General features: G+C 43.3%; 1 protein-coding gene across 3 annotated transcripts in view; it reads left to right on the top strand.

Annotated features, from left to right (window-relative positions):
- The window catches only part of LOC139544574 (nuclear receptor subfamily 6 group A member 1-A-like), a 181,930-nt gene that overhangs the window by 112,144 nt on the left and 42,681 nt on the right, over window positions 1–27,105 (top strand). For 2 of the 3 annotated variants that reach the window (XM_071351869.1, XM_071351867.1), the window contains exon 3: window positions 15,408–15,431. The exons of the other annotated variant lie outside the window; for it this stretch is intronic. In XM_071351869.1, the coding sequence (XP_071207970.1) occupies window positions 15,408–15,431 (24 nt within the window). The remainder of the gene's footprint in view (window positions 1–15,407; window positions 15,432–27,105) is intronic. 3 annotated transcript variants of the gene reach the window in all.

Below are 27,105 nucleotides of genomic sequence, written 5' to 3'. Positions count from 1 at the left end.
TGTTGTGTCTGGGCACCTACAGTTGTGCTGTTGACTAGACAAGCACTACCAACAATAGAGTGAATAGGCTAGAAGAGTATTCTATCAGCCCCTCACCCATGCCAGAAAATTGACTGCAAGTGTGGGAAAAGTTTAAGGAGCACTTGTCTTGTAGACAGTTTAGTGTATTGGTGATTTTGTTTTCTCAAGAGGGTGTTGTGCTTTCATAAATACCTTTGGCTGGCCTGGCTTGTTTAAAAGTCAAATGATGTGGAGCTTGAGCTTATTCCGGGCTGAAAGCTTTCATCCAATGGGTCTACAGGCTCTGTACTACTAAAGCTGGTGTCAGGGTCATCACCATCAGGATTATTCTGTAGGACACAAAGTAGTCAGTGATTAGCCAACATTTTACTAATGTCTCCCTACTTTGTCCCTATCAATACACACTCAAACAAGGTACTATAGCAAGCTAGTTAGCTAGGTTATTTTCTGCTGCGCTGATGTTGGCTGAGCGGAGGCCTTCCTCTTTGAAGTGAAGGGGAAAATCACCTTTCAACTTTCGACAATATGGCAACCCCATCAGTTGAGAATTCAGTTCCATTTCAGACTGAATTCTCTGGCTGAAAGTGCTGGCTACAAACACAGACATTTTGATATTTCTCACATCAATTGGATACACCTCCACAAGGCGGTCCTCCACGTCCTGAAATCGCTATGAATTCTGGATGTTGTGGTTTGCTTACAACCAGGAAATGTAGCTGGCCTGTTTTTACTGTTTCTATGCAGAAATGCTCGTATTTGTGTGTAGTGAGTAAATAAATAAAAAATATGACACATGTTAATAACATATTAATGGTCATATATAGTGAAATAGAGCAGTGAAAATGTCCCTTTTTAAAGTGTTTTATGCAACCAGGCCCAGGCTTCTGGTAGTCATGGTGAACCCATGAGAACCACAGAGATCTGGGCCAGTATCCACAAAGTGTCTCGAGTAGAAGTGCTGAACTAGGATCCGGTACCAATCTTCCCATATAATCTTATTCATTATGATTTAAAAGGAGAACCTGATTCTAGATCAGCACTCGTACTCTGAGAGACTTTCTGGATGCGGGCTTTGACATACCTTGACTACACAGACGCACATTCTGACAGGCACTCCCTGGCCTCCTTTTCCCTCTGATACTTCAGTTCACCCAGGGTGCGTTCCCAACAGAGCACTGCATACTACATGCTACATACTTGAATACTAATCGGAATGAGATGGAACACCCTCTCGTTGCTCATCAACACAAGCGACCTGAATCATGTAAGACTTAGATGCTAAGTAATCCAGTCAAACAGTGCCCCCGCCATAGACAGGCATGTTGATGAGCTTAACAGGGCCTGAGCATCAGAAGCTCTATGACAGCTCTTATCAGTGGAGAGGCTGTTATGCTTCAATGACAGTGGAGGAGACCAGGTTTTCTTGTTGTCCTATATTAAAAAAGCAGGAGCATACAGTTGAAGTCGGAAGTTTACATACACCTTAGCCAAATACATTTAAACTCAGTTTATCACAATTCCTGACATTTAATCCTAGTAAAAATCCCTTAAATTTTTCAAAAAAATAGTATTTATTTTTTTCACCTTTATTTAACCAGGTAGGCTAGTTTAGAACAAGTTCTCATATACAACTGCGACCTGGCCAAGATAAAGCAAAGCAGTGCGACACAAACAACAGCACAGAGTTACACATGGAATAAACAAGCGTACAGTCAATAACACAATAGAAAAAAAAGAAAGTCAATATACAGTGTGTGCAAATGGCGTGAGGAGGTAAGGCAATAAATAGGCCATAGCAGCGGAGTAATTACAATTTTGCAAATTAACACTGGAGTGATAGATGAGCAGATGATGTGCAAGTGGAAATACTGGTGTGCAAAAGAGCAGAAAAGTAAATAAAAACAATATGGGGAAAGGTAGGTAGATTGGGTGGGCTGTTTACAGATGGGCTGTGTACTGCTGCAGCGATCGGTTAGCTGCTCAGATAGCTGATGTTTAAAGTTAGTGAGGAAAATATGAGTCTCCAGCTTCAGCATTTTTGCTACGGGTGGGTGTTGTTATCATGACCAGTGAGCTGAGATAAGGCGGAGCTTTACCTAGCATAGACTTATAGATGACCTGGAGCCAGTGGGTCTGGCGACGAATATGTAGCGAGGGCCAGCCGACTAGAGCATACAGGTCGCAGTGGTGGGTGGTATAAGGGGCTTGGCACTGTGATACGGATACGGATGGCACTGTGATAGACTGCATCCAGTTTGCTGAGTAGAGTATTGGAAGCTATTTTGTAAATGACATCGCCGAAGTTGAGGATTGGGAGGATAGTCAGTTTTACGAGGGTATGTTTGGCGGCGTGAGTGAAGGAGGCTTTGTTGCGAAATAGGAAGCCGATTCTAGATTTAACTTTTTGACGCACGGATCCCGTTACCGGGATCATTTATCAACAACAACCGCTAAACTGCAGCGCGCCAAATTCAAAAATAATACTAAAAATATTTATAATCATGAAATCACAAGTGAAATATACCAAAACACAGCTTAGCTTGTTGTTAATCCACCTATCGTATCAGATTTTGAAAATATGCTTTACAACGAAAGCAATCCAAGCGTTTGTGAGTTTATCAATCACTAGACAAAACACTAAGAACAGCTAGCCTTAAATTAGCTTGGTCACGAAAGTCAGAAAAGCAATAAAATGAATCGCTTACCTTTGATAATCTTCGGATGTTTGTTCTCACGAGACTCCCAGTTACACAATAAATGTTATTTTTGTTAGATAAAGATTCGTTTTATAACCAAAAACCGGCATTTGGTTTGCGCGTTAGGTTCAGAAAACCACAGGCTCGTTCCGGTCCTGAAGGGCAGACGAGGGCAGACGAAAATTCCAAAAAGTATCCGTAATGTTCGTAGAAACATGTCAAAGGTTTTTTATAATCAATCCTCAGGTTGTTTTTAACATACATAATCGATAATATTTAAACCGGACGGTAACCTAGTCAATACTACAGAGAAAGAAAATGTTGAGCTACATCTGTCGCGCGCAGGAACTAATCAAAGGACACCTGACGCGTTTTGAAAAATCTCGCTAATTTTTCAAAATAAAACAAAATAAAATGAAACTATGTCTAAAGCCTGGTCACAGCCTGAGGAAGCCATTTGAAAATGAATCGGGTTGATACCCCTTTAAATGGAGGCGGGGAAGGCAACGGAACAGCGATTTTTCCAAATAAAAGGCACTTCCGGGTTGGATTTCCTCAGGTTTTCGCCAGCAAAATCAGTTCTGTTATACGCACAGACAATATTTTGACAGTTTTGGAAACTTTAGAGTGTTTTCTATCCTAATCTGTAAATTATATGCATATTCTAGCATCTGCACCTGAGAAATAGTCCGTTTACCGTTATTTTTCCAAACATAAAAATTCTGCCCCCTAGCTGAAAGAAATTCATTTTGGATTGGAGATGTTTAATATGAGTCTGGAAGGAGAGTTTACAGTCTAGCCAGACACCTAGCTTATTTGTAGTTGTCCACATATTCTAAGTCAGAATCGTCCAGAGTAGTGATGCTAGTCGGGCGGGCGGGTGCGGGCAGCGAATGGTTGAAAAGCATGAATTTGGTTTTACTAGCATTTAAGACCGGTTGGAGGTTAGTTAACACAGTGTCCAAAGAAGGACCAGATGTATACAGAATGGTGTCGTCTGCGTAGAGGTGGATCAGGGAGTCACCCGCAGCAAGAGCGACATCGTTGATATATACAGAGAAGAGAGTCGGCCTGAGAATTGAACCCTGTGGTTCAATAGAGACTGCCAGAGGTCCGGACAACAGGCCCTCCGATTTGACACACTGAACTCTGTCTGAGAAGTAGTTGGTGAACCAGGCGAGGCAGTCATTTGAGAAACCAAGGCTGTGGAGTCTGACGATAAGAATGTGGTGATTGACAGAGTCGAAAGCCTTGGCCAGGTCGATGAAGACGGCTGCACAGTACTGTCTTTTATCGATGGAGGTTATGATATCGTTTAGTACCTTGAGCGTGGCTGAGGTGCACCCGTGACCAGCTCGGAAACCGGATTGCACAGCGGAGAAGATACGGTGGGATTGGAAACTGTCAGTGATCTGTTTTTTAGTTTGTTTTTAAAAAATAATGATTTATTACAAAAAACACAAGGAAGGGGTAACATTAAAGTATTTCAACATGAAGTACAAACAATACAGCATCAAGACACTATCAAACATGTATCAGTCTTTCCGCAACAGAGCCATCCTTATGTGTGAGGGTGCGTGTGCATGATAGTGATATAAAATATATGTCATAGTTTCCTTTTTCATGATCACAATCTTGTGAAAGCGAACCCTCCAAGATCCCCCCACAGTTCCCCAATAGCTGTCCCTCAACCATTCGAGACCCCTCCCACAGTCCCCCCCGGAATAAAAAAAATAAAAAAGACAATTAATTCCATTCCCCACCCCCAAGAATCCCCCAATGCACCAACAACCAAGAGAATGAACTAAAGAGAAAAAAGAAAACAGAAAACAACAATAAAGAAAAAAAAGAAAGAAATTAAAACAAAGGGCAACTGAAATCATAACAGCAATGCCTACTTTATATGTTTGTGTGCATGTCTGGCACTATTACATGTATGTGTGTATTCTTGTATGTGTTTATTTGAATGAGAGTGTGTGTATATGCATGTGTACAAACACCTGTACGGCATCAGCCTCAGGCAAACCGGCATTAGTTGTAAAAACACTGCCACTTAGTGTCATTCAAATGTACTTTTATTATGTTTTATTTTGAATTTTTTTCCCCTTTTATCTTTTGACCATCATTCTCGCTCTCACACAGCAACAACACTCCCACTTGTCTCCAATTCCACATACCAACCCTCAGCTTCCCTTAGCCCATCCCATCTATCTCTGCTGGCCACCCATTTTGTGTTTCTACGCAACACATATCTTTCAACTATGCTATGATGTTTAACGTACAATTTGAATATATCGAATATAATCTACAGATTGCGTGTTGAAGAGAAATACTTTTACTAAGAGTATTAGTATATTAGTAATTGACTGACCCGGTCCCTCCAGATCTCCTAACAGTACTATTTCTAGGGTCAATTTTAGATCAATGCTATGCATTTTCAGACATTCCTGAACCTGAGACCAGAAACAGGCTACCTGAGGGCAATACCAAAATAAATGGTCTATTGATTCTGTATCCTCACAACAAAATCTGCTGAGCTTTGATGATTTTATGCCCCAAATATTCAAAATGTTGTTGGTGGCAAGAATTCTATATAATAATTTTTGCTGAAAAGCACGAAGTCTTGAATCTTGCGTTGTTTTATATATCACCTCATACCATGGAATCGGTACATCAAAAATCTCTTCCCAACTATTTTGCAATCTGTATGGCACAGTTGTCAACATCCTGGTCCTCAAATGAAACTGGTATACTTTCCTATTTATGCTATTTTTATTCCTCCGCCAGTTTTGATCCTTTATATTTGGCGGTCAGACCAGTTCCCTACCTCCTCCCGCTGCCACCCACCTCCTCCCGCTGCCACCCGCCTCCTACATTTTTGGGGCAATGCTGTAATCAATTGGTTGTACTCTTGGATTGAGTAGAACTTCCCGTACAATTCTGATAACTCCATGAAGGACATAACTCTACCATTACAATTTACAATATAATTTAAGAACAAAATACCCTTTTCAAACATCTTTCCCATAAATACAGGTATTTTATCAACCAGCACATTTGAGATCAGCCATAATATTTGTTGAAATATTTATTCTATCTTTTCAGGGGGATGAAATTGAAATTGTAGCCAGCTCTGCAATGCTTGTTTGAAAAAGACAGATACTTTGAAAAAAATATAATTTTCAATTAATCAAAAATGAGACATGGCAATCTGCACAAAGACAAAAAGGACATTTTTAAACAATGGATGCTCTGCATTGCAGAGCTGGCTACAATTTCAATTTCTTATTAATCTACTTGAGAACCATTTAGGGTTCAAATAAAACTTTTGAATGAGTGAAACTTAGAGAGAGGTTTAGATCTTTTATATTTAATAATCTTAACCCACCCAATTCATTATATAGATAGGCTCGTTTTATTTTGTCTGGTTTAGCGTCCCAGATAAAGCAAAATATTTTTGCTCATATGAATTGAAAAACGAATCATCAGGAGTAGGCAGCACCATAAGTAAGTGAGTGAACTGAGATATGACTAAGGAGTTAATCAGGGCAATTTTTCCATAAATAGACAGGTATTTCCTTTCCATGGTTGCAGGATCTTGTCTATTTTTACAAGTTTTCTATTGAAATTCATTGTGGAGAGCTTATTTATATCTTTTGTGATATGAATACCGAGTATGTCTACTTCACCATCAGCCCATTTTATAGGTAAGCTGCAAGGTAATGTAAAAGTTGTATTTTTTAAGGATCCAATACATAATATTGTACACTTATCATAATTAGGTTTTAGTCCAGAGAGTACAGAACAGTTATCTAGATCTTTAATGAGCCATCGCAGGGATCTAGCTTGCGGACTTAACATAAAACTTGAGTCATCGGCATACATGGACACCTTTGTTTTTAAGCCTCGGATTTCTAATCCTCTAATGTTGTTATTGGATCTGATTTTAATAGCTAGCATTTCGATGGCCATAACGAATAGATATGGGACACCCTTGTTTAACTCCGCTTGACAATTCAAAACTTTCTGAGAAGTAGCCGTTATTTACTATTTTACACCTGGGGTTGCTATACATAATTTTTTACCCATTTTATAAGAGAATTACTGAAATTGAAAAAATCCAGGCATTTATAAATAAAATCCAGTCTTTATCAAATACCTTTTCAAAATCTGCTATAAATACCATTCCTGGCTTCTTATATGTTTCATGATGTTCTATTATTTCTAGTAGTTGTCATATATTATCTTCAATGTATCATCCATGTAAAAAAAACCTGTCTGATCAGGATGAACAATACCTGGTAAAACCCTTTTAATTCTGAGTGCTATGCATTTTGTTAGTATTTTTGCATCACAACATTGAAGTGTAAAGGACCTCCAGTTTTTTAGATAGACCGGGTCTTTATATTTGCCATCTGGGTCTTGTTTTAATAATAGAGAAATCAGACCTTCCTGCTGAGTACCTGACAGACTACCATTTCTATAGTAGTTAAAACAATCTAACAATGGAGATTTTAGTATATCAAAAAAGACTTGTTATACCTCTACCGGTATGCCATCAAGCTCTGGGGTTTTTCCAGACTAAAAGGATTTAATAGCCTCAAAAAGTTCTTCCTCTGTAATTTGGCCTTCGCACTGATCTTTCTGTACATTTGTTAATTTTCAATTTTTTATATTATTTGGAAAGAATTCCTTACCGTAATCTTCATTCAGTTTGAGAGGATGAGACGGAAAAGAGAACATCTGCCTAAAATAATTAGCTTCCTCTTTTAAAATATAATTCGGAGAATCATAGATGACTCCGTCTTCAGTAACGAGTTTCTGCAAATAATTTTTGTTAGCGTTCCTGTATTGGAGATTCAGGGAGAATTTTGTGCATTTTTCTCCATATTCCATCCAGTTTGTTTTATTTTTGTAATAGATTACATTAGATCTTTCTTGAATAAGTTCCTTAAGTTCTTGTTTTTCCTCTAACTTATTTTGTATCTCTGTAGTATCGTTTTTATTGCTATTTACCTGTACTATTAGTTCATGGATTTCCCTTGTTAGTCTTGTTTCTTTAGCCAGAAACTGCTTTTTTATTATTGATGAATATTGAATTGAATGACCCCTGAAGGTACATTTTAAAGGTATCCCAAACAATAAGGGGAATTGCTGAACTTATATTATACTGGAAAAATTCAGTTATAAATTATTTTGTCTTAAATTTCCAATATCCCCGTCCATGTGGAAAATCTATAAGAGTTATGTGAATGCCAATTAGATGATGATCCGATCGCATTCTGTCCCTATTAAAACTTTTTTGACCTTTGATGCAAGAGAGAAAGAGACAAGAAAGTAGTCAAGACGACTAGCTTGATTAAGTCTCCTCCATGTATAACTCACTAGGTCTGTTTTTTTTCTTTTCTAAATATCCACTATTTCTAATGTGTCCATAATATTTGTGATTTCCTTAAGAGCATGGTGATGATAGTTTGTAGAGTGATTACCTTTATGGTCCATTGAGGTACTTAACACTGTGTTATAGTCTCCTACCATAATAATTAGATCATTTGTTGCCTGTAAGTTCAATAAATTTGTATAAATGTTTTCGAAGAAGTGTGGATCATCCTGATTTGGACCATATAGATTAATGAGCCAAATCTCTTTTTCGTCCACTTTCATATTCAAAAGGATCCACCTTCCTTGCGAATCATTCCTGATTATTTGCACCTTCAGATCGAAATCTTTGCTAATTAATATCATCACACCCTTTGAGTTCCTTTGTCCATGACAGAAAATTATTTCACCACGCCATTTCTTTTTCCACGCAACTTCATCTAAGGATGTAGAGTGAGTTTCCTGTAAACAGTATATGTTATATTCCTTTTCTTTTAGCCATGTAAAGACTGATCTTCTTTTTTTATATTCTGCCAAAACGTTACAATTATAACTAGCTATACTTATTTCACCCCTTACCATAACTAGATACTATTCTCAGGCTAAATTGACCATAATTAGTGCTTGTAAAGTTACTGCCATCAGATGTATTATGAAGGTCAAAACTAGAGCTTTCAAATGTCTGATATTTAGAATTCAAGAAATAGGTTCTAGCAACAAAAAACATTATTCCCTTGCCTGTTTGCCTGGTCAGTAATCTGTTTATTAACTTGGCTTTGGAAGACTTTAGAAATGCAGGGCAGGATGGATATAGGTCTATAACAGTTTGGGTCTAGAGTGTCACCCCCTTTGAAGAGGGGGATGACCGCGACAGCTTTCTAATTTTTAGGGATCTCGGACGATACGAAAGAGAGGTTGAACAGACTGGTAATAGGGGTTGCAACAATGGCGGCGGATGATTTTAGAAAGAGAGGGTCCAGATTGTCTAGCCCAGCTGATTTGTACGGATCCAGGTTTTGCAGCTCTTTCAGAACATTTGGATTTGGGTGAAGGAGAAGCTGGGGAGGCTTGGGCAAGTAGCTGTGGGGGGTGCGGAGCTTGTGGCCGGGGTTGGGGTAGCCAGGAGGAAAGCATGGCCAGCTGTAGAGAAATGCTTATTGAAATTCTCGATTATCGTGGATTTATCGCTGGTGACCGTGTTTCCTAGCCTCATTGCAGTGGGCAGCTGGTAGGAGGTTCCTGTCTGACTGCGTGTATTGGTTCCTGACTTCCCTGAAAAGTTGCATATCGCAGGGACTATTTGATGCTAGTGCAGTCCGCCACACAATGTTTTTGTGCTGGTCGAGGACAGTCAGGTCTGGAGTGAACCAAGGGCTATATCTGTTCTTAGTTCTACATTTTTTGAAAGGGGCATGCTTATTTAAGATGGTGAGGAAATTACTTTTAAAGAATGACCAGGCATCCGCGACTGACGAGATGAGGTCAATATCTTTCCAGAATACCCGAGCCAGGTCGATTAGAAAGGCCTGCTCGCTGAAGTGTTTTAGGGAGCGTTTGACAGTGATGAGGGGTGGTCGTTTGACTGCGGACCCATAGCGGATGCAGGCAATGAGGCAGTGATCGCTGAGATCCTGATTGAAAACAGCAGAGGTGTATTTGGAGGGCAAGTTGGTCAGGATAATATCTATGAGGGTGCCCATGTTTACGGATTTAGGGTTGTACCTGGTGGGTTCCTTGATAATTTGTGTGAGATTGAGGGCATCTAGCTTAAATTGTAGGACTGCCGGGGTGTTAAGCATATCCCAGTTTAGGTCACCTAACAGAACAAGCTCTGAAGATAGATGGGTGGCAATCGATTCACATATGGTGTCCAGCGCACAGCTGGGAGCTGAGGGGGTTCTATAACAGTGAGAGACTTATTTCTGGAGAGATTCATTTTTAAAATTAGAAGCTCGAACTGTTTGGGCATAGACCTGGAAAGTATGACAGAACTTTGCAGGCTATCTCTGGAGTAGATTGCAACTCCTCCCCCTTTGGCAGTTCTATCTTGATGGAAAATGTTGTAGTTGGGTATGGAAATCTACACATTTTTGGTGGCCTTCCTAGGCCAGGATTCAGACACGGCAAGGACATCAGGGTTGGCGGGGTGTGCTAAAGCAGTGAGTAAAACAAACTTAGGGAGGAGGCTTCTGGTGTTAACATACATGAAACCAAGGCTTTTTCGGTTACAGAAGTCAACAAATGAGAGTGCCTCGGGACACGCAGGGCCTGGATTAACCTCCACATCACCAGAGGAGGAGTAGGATGAGGGTATGGCTAAAGGCTATCAAAACTGGTTGTCTAGTGTGTTGGGGACAGAGAATAAAAGGAGCAGATGTCTGGGCGTGGTAGAATAGATTCAGGGCATAATGTACAGACGGGTATGGTGGGATGCCGGTACAGTGGAGGTAAACCCATGCACTGAGTGATGATAAGAGAGGTTGCATCTCTGGACGCGCTAGTTATGCTGGGTGAGGTCACCGCATGTGTGGGAGGTGGGACAAAGGAGGTATCTGAGGCATGTTGAGTGGGACTAGGGGCTCTGCAGTAGACTAAAACAATAATACCTATCCTAAACAACAGTATACAAGGCATATTGACATTTTAGAGAGACAAAGTGAGGCATTAAGCAATCACAGGTGTTGATTGGGAGAGCTAGCTAAGACAACAACGGGTAAGACAACAACAGCTAATCAGCTAAGATAACAACAACAGGTAAAATGGTGATGAATGGGTAGAGAGGGTCGGTTAACTACACACAGAGCCTGAGTTCGAGGCTGGGGCCGACAGATAAACAAAATGGAGTACCGTGATTAATGAACATTCCAGCAGGCATCAGCTTTGTAGCCAAGTGATTGTCAGGTCCAGTGAACAGCAATAGATGGAACAGGGAAGCTGCAGGGTAGTCGTTACTACGCTAGCACGCGGGAGACACAGCGTTTAAAGTTAGCAGGCCGGGGTTAGTAGAAGTGTCTGCTCCGACGTCCGGCAAAGGCCGGTTGAGGGCACAGTGGATGGAGATCCGTCGGCAGTCGTGGTGGTACGGCGGGGCGCCGTGTCGACAAAGGGCCCAGGCCAGATGGCGAAAGAGGTATTGTAGTTGTAGTAATTTTGTTTGCTAGCCGGGAGATGCGCCTGGCTCGCGGCTAACTGGTGCTAGCTTCAGGGCAGGGGCGTTAGACACTATAGCCACTCGGTAGCAGCTAGCTAGCAGCGATGATCCGATGCAAGGGTCCAGAGCTTACGGCAAGGATCCAGTGGAGTAGTGTATTCTAGCCGTGTTGGGCTAGAGTCCGGGAGGTATCAGCTGTGTAGCCGAGGGATCACTAAGTAAGCCGGGAGGTGGGCCTGGCTCAGTGCTAACTTCGGGGCTGGGTCACTCGGTGGCAGCTAGCTAGCTGTGATGATCAGGACTAATGGTCCAGGGTTCATGGCAGGAATCCTGCATTGTATTGGAGAAAACAGTCCAATACTGACAGGCTGGCAAGTATTATCCAGGCTAAAAAACGTCTGGTGTCTGTGCGGAAGGTAAAGGCCGCTAGCAGTGGCTGACAATGACTAAATAGCTAGTAGCTGGTTAGATTCTGATGGAGGTTCTGGCTATAAGTTTTAGGTCAGAATGTCAGAATAATAGAAGAGAGAATGATTTATTTCAGCTTTTATTTCTTTCATCACATCCCAAGTGGGTCAGAAGTTTACATACACTCACAATTAGTATTTGGTAGCATTGACTTTAAATGGTTTAACTTGGGTCAAACTTTTCGGGTAGCCTTCCAATAGCTTCCCACAATAAGTTGGGTGAATTTTGGCCCATTCCTCCTGCTGTAACTGAGTCAGGTTTGTAGGCCTCCTTGCTTGCACACGCTTTTTCAGTTCTGCCCACAAATTTTCTATGGGATTGAGGTCAGGGCCTTGTGATGGCCACTCCAATACCTTGACTTTGTTGTTCTTAAGCCATTTTGCCACAACTTTGGAAGTATGCTTGGGGTCATTGTCCATTTGGAAGACCCTTTTGTGACCAAGCTTCAACTTCCTGACTGATGTCTTGAGATGTTGCTTCAATATAGCCACATAATTATCCTCCCTCATGGTGCCATCTATTTTGTGAAGTGCACCAGTCCCTCCTGCAGCAAAGCACCCCCACAACATGATGCTGCCACCCCCGTGCTTCACGGTTGGGATGGTGTTCTTCGGCTTGCAAGCGTCCCCCTTTTTCCTCCAAACATAACGATGGTCATTATGGACAAACAGTTCTATTTTTGTTTCATCAGACCAGAGGACATTTCTCCAAAAAGTATGATCTTTGTCCCCATGTGCAGTTGCAAACCGTAGTCTGGCTTTTTTTATTGTGGTTTGGAGCATTCGCTTCTTCCTTGCTGAGCAGCCTTTCAGGTTATGTCGATATAGGACTCATTTTACTGTGGATATAGATACTTTTGTACCTGTTTCATCCAGCATCTTCAAGGTCATTTGCTGTTGTTCTGGGATTGATTTGCACTTTTCGCACCAAAGTACGTTCATCTCTAGGAGACAGAACGTGTTTCCTTCCTGAGCGGTGTGACAGCTGCGTGGGCCCATGGTGTTTATACTTGCGTACTATTGTTTGTACAGAAGAACATTGTACCTTCAGGCATTTGGAAATTGCCTGAAGTGGAGGTCAACAATTGTTTTTCTGATGTCTTGGCTGATTTCTTTTGATTTTCCCATGATGTCAAGCAAAGAGGCACTGAGTTTGAAGGTAGGCCTTGAAATACATCCACAGGTACACCTCCAATTTACTCAAATTATATCAATTAGCCTATCAGAAGCTTCTAAAGCCATGACATCATTTTCTGGAATTTTCCAAGCTGTTTAAAGGCACAGTCAACTTAGTGTATGTAAACTTCTGACACACTGGAATTGTGATACAGTGAAATAGTCTGTCTGTAAACAATTGTTAGAAAAATTACTTGTCATGCACAAGGTAGATGTCCTAACCGACTTGCCAAAACTATAGTTTGTTAACAAGAAATTTGTGGAGTGGTTGAAAAACCAGTTTTAATGACTCCAACCTAAGTGTATGTAAACTTACGACTTCAACTGTATATGAACAAATGTTAGTGGATGTCAGTTTGATAGCGTGTGGGGGGTAATTAGTGCGTGCGTGCGTGCGTGAGCATGCAGGCCAAGACTACTGTACGTTTAGTACTGTACTGGTGGTCAGTGTGTGTGTTTGTCTATTAATACACAAGTGGAGTCTGCAATGGAGGGAATTCTGTGGACTAGTGTAGAGGTGAGGAGTCCATAGACACAATAGGTGGTGTCTTCCTCCCTCTGTCATGTCCAAGTCTCTCTGTCTTCTCCACTCAATCTGAGAGGAACATAGCTGCCGGTTATTCGACTACTCCTCCTCCTTAGAGGTGCCAAAGCAAATGGCGTGTCTTTTTTTCTCCGGCTCGGTCCTGACGATTTTTTTACATGGCTCCGAGCAACTTCACAGATTTTTCAGCTGCGGAAAGAATCCTTTTGGGACGTCATTTGCATAATCTATGACCGCTAAGGTTAAATATTTGAATAATTGTCTCAACCCCCTTTAGTCCCCAAAACACTGTAAGACACTCATGCTCTATCTGTGTAAAGCAGTGAACCATGAAATTTTAATTTCAATAAATACATAAATAATTATTCTCTGTGTGGAGATCGGCATCACGCCATGAAGATTATCATATTAAAGTAAGAAACATATTTTTTTTTAAAGCAAGCTTGATAAAGGCTAAAAAACAGTGAGCAAACTACCTTTCGGCAAAATACCTTAAGCGGGGAAAGGAAAAATCATTATTATGTTTATTTGTTATATATTACACAGGGATTGCTCTGAAATGCCCATCTTGCTATTTTTTTTCATTCATTTTCTAAATGTTACCATTTAATAAACATTGTACTGTAATTCTAGCTGTAGTAATTTACTGAGTCACAATAACCATAAGTCGACTAGGTTGTTGTTTTTATCAGAGTGGATGTATTGTGTTTATCATAAGTGAGCGGTTATAAAATGAATGTCACCAATGGTCACTGATTACATCTCTCATACTAACACCCTTATACCTTTATTATAAAAAGCATACGATCTTGCATTAGATTTAAGATGGATCTGAAACGTAACTAGATACTGTCGATTTAATGGGATTGAAAACAATGTGCAGGGACAACTATAATCTGAGTCATTGTGCCATATATGGTAAAGATATGTTGTAACAACTGTAGAGACTAAATGAACAGAGAGGATCTGAATATCAATGGCTATTCCCTGGAAGGGGTAGCTTGACTCAAATCCATGAAGACCTCCATGCCATCTGGCTCCCCTGGCTCCCGTGGCACGTTCAACCTCCTGTTACCCAACCAGGTTGGCACATGGGGTCACGGAACATATGCAGCGGTATCCTTCTGTCAGACATGGGTTGGCCCACTGGGTAACTGCTTACCGATGAGGTACATAGAAATGCTTTTTATAAAATGGGCATATCCCCTCAGTCCATTCAATAACTCTGAATTAGACATTCAGTCTATCATAATGTACACAATCACTAAAAGTTAATTGGAGAGTCTATTTTCAGATACGCTTTGAGGATCAGAAATGTAGATGAATGTAGAATTACTATATTTCTGTTAGCTAGCTGTACTGTGTAGCCTACTCCCCTATTTGCCTGTTCTCTCTCTAAATCCCTTTGCATACTGCAAAACAAGCTCATTTGATCAGTACTCGACAGCCTGTGATTCCTGGGGAGGCATTATGGAAACATTTGCATAATTCATTTTTCATAAGTCTATGTTAAACTACGTTTGTAGCAAGCAAATTGATGAACAACCTTATAGCTGACTTGATGAAGAGTTGATCCTTGCCTGTCGACTCTGAACTACTACGGAGTTTGACCTCAATAGCCGTGAAACATGATGATGACAATAGTGATGCACTGCTAAATCCAAAATGGATTTACGATAGGAGATCTACAGTAATCTTATTGCGTACTGTTTGGCTTTGGAGTTGTGTGATCTGTGCTTTGACCTGCTTTCTCTCTCTCTCTCTCTCTCTCTCTCTCTCTCTCTGTCTGTGTGTGTGTGTGTGTCTCTGTCTCTCTCTCTCTCTCTCTCTCTCTCTCTCTCTCTCTCTCTCTCTCTCTCTCTCTCTCTCTCTCTCTCTCTCACACTCTGTCTGTCTGTCTGTCTCTCTCACTCTCTCTCTCTCTCACTCTCACTCACTCACTCTGCCTGTGTGTGTCTCTGTCTCTCTCGCAGATGTAATCAATGAACATCACTTAGGTAAGACAAACATTTGCTCAAAAGAATGCAAGAATTTTATATGAATTGATATTAATGTGTAATTGAACTTTGGAGTGTTGATGATGTTTATAAGAGTTGTGTGGTACTCTGTCTCTTGTAGGATCTAAATGCAGGATGACACACAGACCGACACGCACGCACGCACACAAGCACACAGAGAAACACACACGCATGCAGTCACACCCACACAAAGTCCCCCACTTTAGCCATTCGTCTTCTCCCTTTGACAGTTTGAGTGGACACACACACACAAACATTCACACTCTCTCTCACACACACAGAGGAAATAAGGATCTCTCATATTAAAGGGTACATTTTGAGGGCTAATGTGAAGTAGGCCTACTACTTCCTTTCCTGTCCAATAGAGTTGTTTAGCCACAGTGTGTGTGGAATTACCACCATGTATTCTGGCTCATACTCTTCTTCTTAATGCCCAACGATTAGAAAAAGGTGCAATTGCATACAAGGTCACCGAGTGAGCGGGGGATCGTTTTAAACGGGTTAGCGAGCGCTGGTTAATTTGCTGAGATTAGCGTAAGCCGTGTGCTGCGGCGAGGAGCAGAAGGCGGACGGGGCCTCTTGACTGTTAGTGCCGTTTGACATCGGGATTAATTTGACCGGGGAGATTACGCCTCCCGCTTCCCACTCGCTGACAAGCAGCGACTTTAAACCGGGACGCCAAATTGCGGCGCTAATGGTTTTGAATGGGGTGGGGGAGAGAAGGGAGAGAACTCTTCAGAATGACTGGAATGGGGTCTGTATTACATTTGCTTTATTTTTCTCCCTCCTTTCTGTCACTCAAAACCCATGCCGTGAAGTATCACTGCATCCGGCTGTATGTTTCTTTCTCACGTCTTTCTCTCTTTCTTTATATTTTCTCCCGAATGGCGCAGCGGTCTAAGGCCCTGCATCTCAGTGCTAGAGGCGTCGCTACAGATCCTGGTTCGATTCCAGGCTGTATCACAACCGGCCATGATTGGGAGTCCGCACAATTGGCCCAGTGTCGTCCGGGTTTTGCCGGGGTAGGCCGTCATTGTAAATAAGAATTTGATCTTAACTGACTAGCCTAGTTAAATAAAGGTTAAATAAAAATAAAATTCTCAATTCTCTCTCCCTCTCTCTACCCAGCCTCACTCTCTCACACACTCTCTCCGCCCCCCCCCCCCCCTCTCTATCCCCCTACCACCTCCTCTCTCTTTATCTCTCTCCCCCACCCCCCATGAGTAAAGGAACTCAGCATGGGGTGGTGAAGAAGACTTAAGAAATGAATAATTGAAGTGACGAGCACTTTAGTGACGTGTTGTCTCTGGATACGACTGCTTATACCTTTGACGAACATTGCACTCCCCGACCCTTTCTTAGAATCCTGAATATAAGAACAGCTACTTCTAGTAGATACAATAATTATAAAAAATATATATATAATAATGTTAGTATATCATTAAATTAGCAATGTACTTTGCTAAATTGGCTCTATTAATCAAATTGTCATATTTGATTCTTATAAGAAGTGTGCGTATCTTCTTGTCCCATCTTTAGGTCCTTTGTTCTGAACAAAGGTACTGATGTTCTTCTCCTCAGTCAGTTTGTGGAGGCTTGTTTGCGTCGCAGGCAATGACTACAGTACATCCTACATGCATACATATACGTGTGTGTACGTTTTAGTGCTGAAACCCAGGTGGTTACCGCTAACTCTGTAGCGCCGTCTATCGCTAACTAACCCTATGCGAGGAGACTTGAGTTTAGTAGGCCGCTGTCGCTGACTGTTGTGTAAGCAGGGAGCGCCCAGCATGAATAAAATAATGCAGGCATCCTCCCAAGCCTGCCGAACGGGGGCTTTTTGTCCAAAGCTAACTGGAGCAGGAGAATGGATCTGTACAGCCATCTAGCCTGTTATTTCTGCAGGGGCTGAGCGCCGGACCCGCTAATGCTATGTGACAGTTCTAGAGCAAGGAGGAGGAGGGATGGAGAAAGGGAGAGGAGGAGGAGGAGGAGGAGGAGGAGGGATGGAGAAAGGGAGAGGAGGAGGAGGAGGAGGAGGAGGAGGGATGGAGAAAGGGAGAGGAGAGGAGGAGGAGGAGGAGGGATGGAGAAAGGGAGAGGAGAGGAGGAGGAGGAGGGATGGAGAAAGGGAGAGGAGGGATGGAGAAAGGGAGAGGAGGAGGAGGAGGAGGGATGGAGAAAGGAGGAGGAGGAGGGATGGAGAAAGGAGGAGGAGGAGGAGGGATGGAGAAAGGGAGAGGAGGAGGAGGAGAAGGGATGGAGAAAGGGAGAGGAGGAGGAGGAAGTTGGAGAAAGGGAGAGGAGAGGAGATGGAGAAAGGGAGAGGAGGAGAAGGGACGGAGAAAGGGAGAGGAGGAGAAGGGACGGAGAAAGGGAGAGGAGGAGAAGGGACGGAGAAAGGGAGAGGAGGAGAAGGGATGGAGAAAGGGAGAGGAGGAGGGATGGTGAGGTGGAGAGGAGGACAGATGAAGGGAAGGGAGAGGAAAGGAAGAGGGATGAAGGTGAAGAGGTAGAAGGAAAATAATGGAGAAAAACAGGGATGCAGGGAAATATGGACCAGGGAGAGAAGGGTGTTAGAGAATGGACCACAGTCATGATGGAGTAATGAGTAATGGGAAGAGGAGAGGTGAGGTAAAGGGAGGAGGAGTGAGGGTGAGGTAAAGGGAGGAGGAGTGAGGGTGAGGTAAAGGGAGGAGGAGTGAGGGTGAGGTAAAGGGAGGAGGGGAGAGGTGAGGTAAAGGGAAGATGAAAGGAGGTGAAGCAAAGGGAAGGGGAGAGGAGGAGAGGTGAGGTAAATGGAAGGGAAGGGGAGAGGAGTAGAGGTGAGGTAAAGGGAGGGGGAGAGGAGGTGAGGTAAAGGGAGGAGGAGAATTGAGGTAAAGGGAAGAGGAGAAACTTGAGATGACATTTGAAAAAATTAGGAAAGACGAGCGGTTATGAAAGAGTATACGTCACAATACGCGCTTGACTTTCCCCACTCAAGTGCGCCACAGAGATGCAGTGCAATTGTAATAATTGTAATTATATTATAAACATCCATTGTATTTTATTGTGTTCTATTTAATTCTCTGACACTCACTCACACATTGTGATTCCATCAAACGTGGAGTGATATGAGAATCATTATTCCAACAGCAGACTAACATCAACAATTCCAGTTTGATGTTTAGTAGAGTGGTGTTACTGTAGGTTGTTTTAGAGCTACAGTGTCTTCAGAAAGTATTCAAACCACTTGACTTAGTCCACATTTTGTTGTTACAGCCTGAATTTAAAATGGATTACATTTAGATTTTGTGTCACTGGCCTACATACAATACCCATAATGTGAAAGTGGAATTATGTTTTTAGAAATTACTACAAATTAAATAAAAATTAAACTTTGAAATGTTTTGAGTCAATAAGTATTTAACCCCTTTGTTATGGCAAGCCTAAATAATTTCAGAAGTAAATATTTGATTAAGTCACATAATAAGAGGCATGGACTCACTCTGTGTGCAGTAATAGTGTTTCACATGATTTTTGAATGACTACCTCATCTCTGTACCCCACACATACAATTATCTGTAAGGTCCCTCAGTCGAGCACTGAATTCCAAAATCAGATTCAACCACAAAGACCAGGTAGGTTTTCCAGTTCCTCGCAAATAAGTGCACTATTGGTAGATGGGTAAAAAAAAACAATTAGGCAGACATTGAATATCCATTTGAGCATGGTGAAGTTATGAATTTCACTGTGTCAATACACCCAGTCATTACAAAGATACAGGCGTCATTCCTAACTCAGTTGCTGTAGAGGAAGGAAACCGCTCAGAGATTTCACCATAAGGCCAATAGTGACTTTAAAACAGTTACAGAGTTTAATGGCTGTGATAGGAGAAAACAGAGGATGGATCAACAACATTGTAGTTACTCCACAATACTAACCTAAATGACAGAGTGAAAAGAAGGAAACCTGTACAGAATAAAAAATATTCTAAAACACGCATACTGTATGCAATAAAGTACTAAAGTAAAACTGCAAAGATTTTGGCACAGAAATGTATTTTATGTCCTGAATACAAAGTGTTATGTTTGAGGCAAATCCAACACAACACATCACTGAGTACCACTCATCATATTTTCAAACATGCTGCATCATGCTATGGGTATCCTTGTCATCGGCAAGGACTAGGGAGTTTCTTAGGATAAAAAGAAATGGAATAGAGCGAAGCACAGGCAAAATCCTAGAGGAAAACCTGGTTCAGTCTGCTTTCCAACAGACACTGGGAGATGATTTCACCTTTCAGCAAGAAAATAATCTAAAACACGAGGCTAAATATACACTGGAGTTGTTTACCAATACGACATGTCATGTTCCTGAGTGGCCTAGTTACAGTTTTGACTTAAATCGGCTTGTAAATCTATGGCAATACTTGAAAATGGCTAATATACAAATATTGTACAATTCAGGTGTACAAAGCTCTTAGACACTTACCCAGAAACACTCACAGCTGTAATCACTACCAAAGGTGATTCTAACATGTGTTGACTCGGGGGTGTTATGTAAATTAGATATTTCTGAATTTCATTTTCAATACATTTGCAAACATTTTTAAAAACATGTTTTCACTTAGTCATTATATAGGTATCGTGTGTAGATGGGTGAGACAAATAATCGATTGAATAAATGTTTTATTCAGGCCGTAACACAACAGCATGTGGTATGAATCCTTTCTGAAGGCGCTGTATACAGATGATGTCTATAGTACAGTGTTAACCGATCATCGACACCCTGGTAGCAGTTTATATGCGTCAAATGTTTGTGACGCATAGCAATAATACCATGTTGCCATCGAAGTGGGATGACACAACATATTTCCTTTAGGGCTCAGTGTGAGATTGGCATAGGCTGGGGGTGGGGGTAAGGTCTTGGGTGGGATCGCTCTGATGTTGCTGTAATTTGTGGCATTGGGGTTTATGGTAGACATCCATAGAAATAGAATTACACACACACACACACACACACACACACACACACACACACACACACACACACACACACACACACACACACACACACACACACACACACACACACACACACACACACACACACACACACACACACACACACACACACACACACACACACACACACACACACACACACACACACACACACACACACACACACACACACACACACACACACACACACACACACACACACACACACACACACACACACACACACACACACACACACACACACACACACACACACACACACACACACACACACACACACACACACACACACACACACACACACACACACACACACACACACACACACACACACACACACACACACACACACACACACACACACACACACACACACACACACACACACACACACACACACACACACACACACACACACACACACACACACACACACACACACACACACACACACACACACACACACACACACACACACACACACACACACACACACACACACACACACACACACACACACACACACACACACACACACACACACACACACACACACACACACACACACACACACACACACACACACACACACACACACACACACACACACACACACACACACACACACACACACACACACACACACACACACACACACACACACACACACACACACACACACACACACACACACAGAGTTTATTTATGAAGTGATGCATACACCCTTGCTGTATTACCACTGACAGCCAGTAGTGTCAAGTACTACATAAGTCGTTTTTGGGGGTGTCTGTACTTTACTATTTGTATATTTGACAACTTAAACTTTTACTTCTCTACATTCCCAAAGAAAATAATGTATGTTTTACTCCATACATTTTCCCTGACACCCAAAAGTACTCATTACAGTATGAATGCATAGCAGGACAGGAAAATGTTCCAATTCCCACACTTTTCAAAAAAACATCCCTGGTCATCTCTACTACCTCTGATCTGACTCACTAAACACACATGCTTCATTTGTATGAATGACAATGAATGAATGATTCATTTGTGAATGATGTCTGAGTGTTGGAGTGTGCCCCTGGCTATCCGTAAATAAACAAAACAAGAAAATGGTGCCGTCTAGTTTGCTTAATATAACTAATTTGAAATGATTTTTACTTTTGATACTTAAGTATATTAAAAACCAAATACTTTTAGACTTTTACTCAAGTAGTATGTATGACTGGATGACTTTTCCTTTTCTATTAAGGTATGACAATTGGGTGCTTTTTCCACCACTGCTGACATCCATATGAACATGAACACACAGATGGATAGTATTCCAACAGTTTGTTTTCTCAAACCTCTACTACACTTGAGCAGTAAACACACACACACACACACACACACACACACACACACACACACACACACACACACACACACACACACACACGGCAAGACTAGAAGTGAGTCACAAAGGAACGAGAGAGAAAAAAACAGAGAGCAAAATAAAAACAAGTATTTTTTTCTTTTTATATATATATATATAAAAAAATCTGTGCTCTGCTCCTGCCCTGACAAGATCATACACCATCCCCTGAAGTGCAAAAGATGGGAGGGAAAGATATGAGAGGGAGAGGGAGAGTGAGAAGATATGTGAGAGGGAGGGAGAGAGAGAGAGACAGAGAGATGAAAAGGAGAGAGAGAGAAATACTAGAGGGATAAAGACAGTCTGTTCCCCTCTTGTCTGAGAAGCCTGTCATTACGATGTTGGCGTCGGCAGGGTGGAGGAGAGGGGGGTAAAAACAGACTTGGCGGGGAGTCTCATCTCAAAAAATATAAGGGGTGAAGCAAAATGGCTGCCTCACCAAGCCTGGGGAGAGCGAAGGAAACCAAGCCTGGGGAGATTGAAGGAAACCAAGCCCGGGGAGAGAGAGAGAGGGAAGGAAACCAAGCCCGGGGAGAGAGGGAAGGAAACCAAGCCAGGGGAGAGAGAGAGAGAGAGAGAGGGAAGGAAACCAAGCCTGGGGAGAGAGAGAGAGAGGGAAGGAAACCAAGCCCGGGGAGAGAGAGAGAGAGAGAGAGAGAGGGAAGGAAACCAAGCCCGGAGAGAGAGAGAGAGAGAGAGGGAAGGAAACCAAGCCCGGGGAGAGAGAGAGAGAGGGAAGGAAACCAAGCCCGGGGAGAGAGAGAGAGAGGGAAGGAAACCAAGCCCGGGGGGAGAGAGAGAGAGAGAGAGGGAAGGAAACCAAGCCCGGGGGGAGAGAGAGAGAGAGGGAAGGGAACCAAGCCCGGGGAGAGAGAGAGGGAAGGAAACCAAGCCCGGGGAGAGAGAGAGGGAAGGAAACCAAGCCCGGGGAGAGAGAGAGGGAAGGAAACCAAGCCCGGGGAGAGAGAGAGGGAAGGAAACCAAGCCTGGGGAGAGAGAGAGCGAAGGAAACCAAGCCCGGGTAGAGAGAGAAGGAAGCCAAGCCTGGGGAGAGAGAAGGAAACAGACAGATGTGGAGAGAGAGGGGGAGGGAAACCAAGCCCGGGGAGAGAGAGAGGGAAGGAAACCAAGAGAGGGAAGGAAACCAAGCCCGGGGAGAGAGAGAGAGAGGGAAGGAAACCAAGCCCGGGGAGAGAGAGAGAGAGGGAAGGAAACCAAGCCCGGGGAGAGAGAGAGAGAGAGAAGGAAACCAAGCCCGGGGAGAGAGAGAGAGAGGGAAGGAAACCAAGCCCGGGGAGAGAGAGAGAGAGAGAGAGAGGGAAGGAAACCAAGCCCAGGGGGAGAGAGAGAGAGGGAAGGGAACCAAGCCCGGGGGGAGGGAGAGAGAGAGGGAAGGGAACCAAGCCCGGGGAGAGAGAGAGGGAAGGAAACCAAGCCCGGGGAGAGAGAGAGGGAAGGAAACCAAGCCCGGGGAGAGAGAGAGGGAAGGAAACCAAGCCCGGGGAGAGAGAGAGGGAAGGAAACCAAGCCCGGGGAGAGAGAGAGGGAAGGAAGCCAAGCCCGGGGAGAGAGAGAGGGAAGGAAACCAAGCCCGGGGAGAGAGAGAGCGAAGGAAACCAAGCCCGGGTAGAGAGAGAAGGAAACCAAGCCTGGGGAGAGAGAAGGAAACAGACAGATGTGGAGAGAGAGGGGGAGGGAGGGAGAGCAAGGGGGCGAGAGATCCATCCCCAGGAAGGAATGTCATGGAGGGGAAGGAAGGAAGGTAACGTAAAGGGGATACAGGCTGAGTAAAGAGGCATGTTCCCCCCACAGAACAGACCGGTGTGTGTGTGGAGGTGAAATTAGGTTTGAGAGTCTACATTTGCACTTGTGTATTTGGTAGTGTGTGTGTGCATTTATTATGATTTATTAAACATTTCACAGCTCACAAGAGGAACTCTTGCGACAGAAAGAGAGAGCGAGGGGGGAGTGAGGGAGTGCGAGCAAGGAGAGTGAGTGAAGGAGGGAGGGAGAGAGTCAGAGCTCATGCCATCGTCTTCAGTGAGAAGAGAACTGTTGGAATCAGCAGAGCTCAATCCACTTCTCAAGAGAGCTTAGTACTCTCTCTCTCTCTCTCTCTCTCTCTCTCTCTCTCTCTCTCTCTCTCTCTCTCTCTCTCTCTCTCTCTCCTCTCTTCTCTCTTCTCGCTCTCTCTCGCGCGCGCGCGCGCGGTCCACCACTTTAGCCACTGATGTCCTCTTTCCTCCGGCAGTGTGAGTGTACCCCTCTTTCCTCCGGCAGTGTGAGTGTACCCCTCTTTCCTCCGGCAGTGTGAGTGTACCCCTCTTTCCTCCGGCAGTGTGAGTGTACCCCATAATAGCACACATTAAGCCTATCTATACAGTGTAGCAGGCTTATACATTGAGCAGCGTAAAATAGAGCCGTATAGCCCCCTCTCTCTCTTTCTCTCCCTCTTTATCTATTGCTCCTTCTCTCGCTCTCTCCATCTCTCCCTCTTTATCTATTGCTCCTTCTCTCGCTCTCTCCATCTCTCCCTCTTTATCTATTGCTCCTTCTCTCGCTCTCTCCATCTCTCCCTCTTGTCTTTTTTTAAAACTTTCTCTTTTTCTCTCATCCTTCTGTCTCTCTATCTCTCTCCACTTTCTCTCTCGCCCCCCCTCCTCTCCTCTCAATCTCTTCGTATCTATTTCTCCTCAGGGGGAGGCCCACTGTAGTCCTCCTGCCTGCTAAACCCATTCTTTCGCTAACGAAGGGAAAGGCTTCGTTCGTTATGCAAATGAGATTTATTCAGTCGGCCTGTGAGACGAATCCCCCCAAGGAGATCGTGTTAATTATGTAAAATAAAATAAAAACGAACGAAACACACCAGAAAAAAATAAAACATCTCCCCATCATATTATTAGAAATGCCTTGATGTGACCTTGTTTGTCGGAACGGAAGTAATGTGCCCTATTTCTTTCCCTGGCTCTTTTCATCAAGCCTCTCCGACCAATGTTTTGTTTCAGCTTGACATTTTTACATTTTGCGCTGGCTGTCTGGCAAGGCAGTGATGGTAGAGGTATTTAGTGGTGGGTGAGTTGGAAGCGATGTGTCGTCCTCGTGTGGTGAAATGGCCACAGTACATCTTGTGAGAGAGGGAGGGAGAGAGAAAGGCCTCCGAAGGCAGACCTGGCTCAAGAGAAGACAGGCTATGTGCACACTGCCCACAAAATGAGGTGGAAACAGCTGCACTTCCTAACCTCCTGCCAAATGTATGACCATATTAGAGACACATATTTCCCCCAGATTACACAGACCCACAAAGAATTTGAAAACAAACCCAATTTTGATAAACTCATTTATCTATTGGATGAATTACCACAGTTTGCAATCACAGCAGAAATATGTGTGACCTGTTGCCACAAGAATAGGGCAACCAGTGAAGAACAAACACCATTGTAAATACAACCTATATTTGTTTATTTATTTTCCCTTTTGTACTTTAACCATTTGTACATTGTTTCAACACTATATATACACTGCTCAAAAAAATAAAGGGAACACTTAAACAACACAATGTAACTCCAAGTCAATCACACTTCTGTGAAATCAAACTGTCCACTTAGGAAGCAACACTGATTGACAATAAATTTCACATGCTGTTGTGCAAATGGAATAGACAACAGGTGGAAATTATAGGCAATTAGCAAGACACCCCCAATAAAGGAGTGGTTCTGCAGGTGGTGACCACAGACCACTTCTCAGTTCCTATGCTTCCTGGCTGATGTTTTGGTCACTTTTGAATGCTGGCGGTGCTTTCACTCTAGTGGTAGCATGAGACGGAGTCTACAACCCACACAAGTGGCTCAGGTAGTGCAGCTCATCCAGGATGGCACATCAATGCGAGCTGTGGCAAGAAGGTTTGCTGTGTCTGTCAGCGTAGTGTCCAGAGCATGGAGGCGCTACCAGGAGACAGGCCAGTACATCAGGAGACGTGGAGGAGGCCATAGGAGGGCAACAACCCAGCAGCAGGACCGCTACCTCCGTCTTTGTGCAAGGAGGAGCAGGTGGAGCACTGCCAGAGCCCTGCAAAATGACCTCCAGCAGGCCACAAATGTGCATGTGTCTGCTCAAACGGTCAGAAACAGACTCCATGAGGGTGGTATGAGGGCCTGACGTCCACAGGTGGGGGTTGTGCTTACAGCCCAACACCGTGCAGGACGTTTGGCATTTGCCAGAGAACACCAAGATTGGCAAATTCGCCACTGGCGCCCTGTGCACTTCACAGGTGAAAGCAGGTTCACACTGAGCACATGTGACAGACGTGACAGAGTCTGGAGACGCCGTGGAGAACGTTCTGCTGCCTGCAACATCCTCCAGCATGACCGGTTTGGCGGTGGGTCAGTCATGGTGTGGGGTGGCATTTCTTTGGGGGGCCGCACAGCCCTCCATGTGCTCGCCAGAGGTAGCCTGACTGCCATTAGGTACCGAGATGAGATCCTCAGACCCCTTGTGAGACCATATGCTGGTGCGGTTGGCCCTGGGTTCCTCCTAATGCAAGACAATGCTAGACCTCATGTGGCTGGAGTGTGTCAGCAGTTCCTGCAAGAGGAAGGCATTGATGCTATGGACTGGCCCGCCCGTTCCCCAGACCTGAATCCAATTGAGCACATCTGGGACATCATGTCTCGCTCCATTGCACCACAGACTGTCCAGGAGTTGGCGGATGCTTTAGTCCAGGTCTGGGAGGAGATCCCTCAGGAGACCATCCGCCACCTCATCAGGAGCATGCCCAAGCGTGTAGGGAGGTCATACAGGCACGTGGAGGCCACACACACTACTGAGCCTCATTTTGACTTGTTTTAAGGACATTACATCAAAGTTGGATCAGCCTGTAGTGTGGTTTTCCACTTTAATTTTGAGTGTGACTCCCAATCCAGACCTCCATGGGTTGATAAATTTGATTTCCATTGATAATTTTTGTGTGATTTTGTTGTCAGCACATTCAACTATGTAAAGAAAAAAGTATTTAATAAGAATATTTAATTCATTCAGATCTAGGATGTGTTATTTTAGTGTTCCCTTTATTTTTTTGAGCAGTGTACATAATATGACATTTGTAATGTCTTTATTCTTTTGGAATTTTTGTAAGTGTAATGTTTACTGTACATTGATGTTTATTTAACTTTTGTTTGTTATCTATTGTGTTTCCCATGCCAATAAAGCCCCTTCAATTGAAATTGAATTGAGA

The sequence above is a fragment of the Salvelinus alpinus genome, chromosome 18, assembly GCF_045679555.1.
Source record: "Salvelinus alpinus chromosome 18, SLU_Salpinus.1, whole genome shotgun sequence".
Lineage (NCBI taxonomy): Eukaryota > Metazoa > Chordata > Actinopteri > Salmoniformes > Salmonidae > Salvelinus > Salvelinus alpinus.
This window is presented reverse-complemented; position numbering and strand designations above follow the sequence as displayed.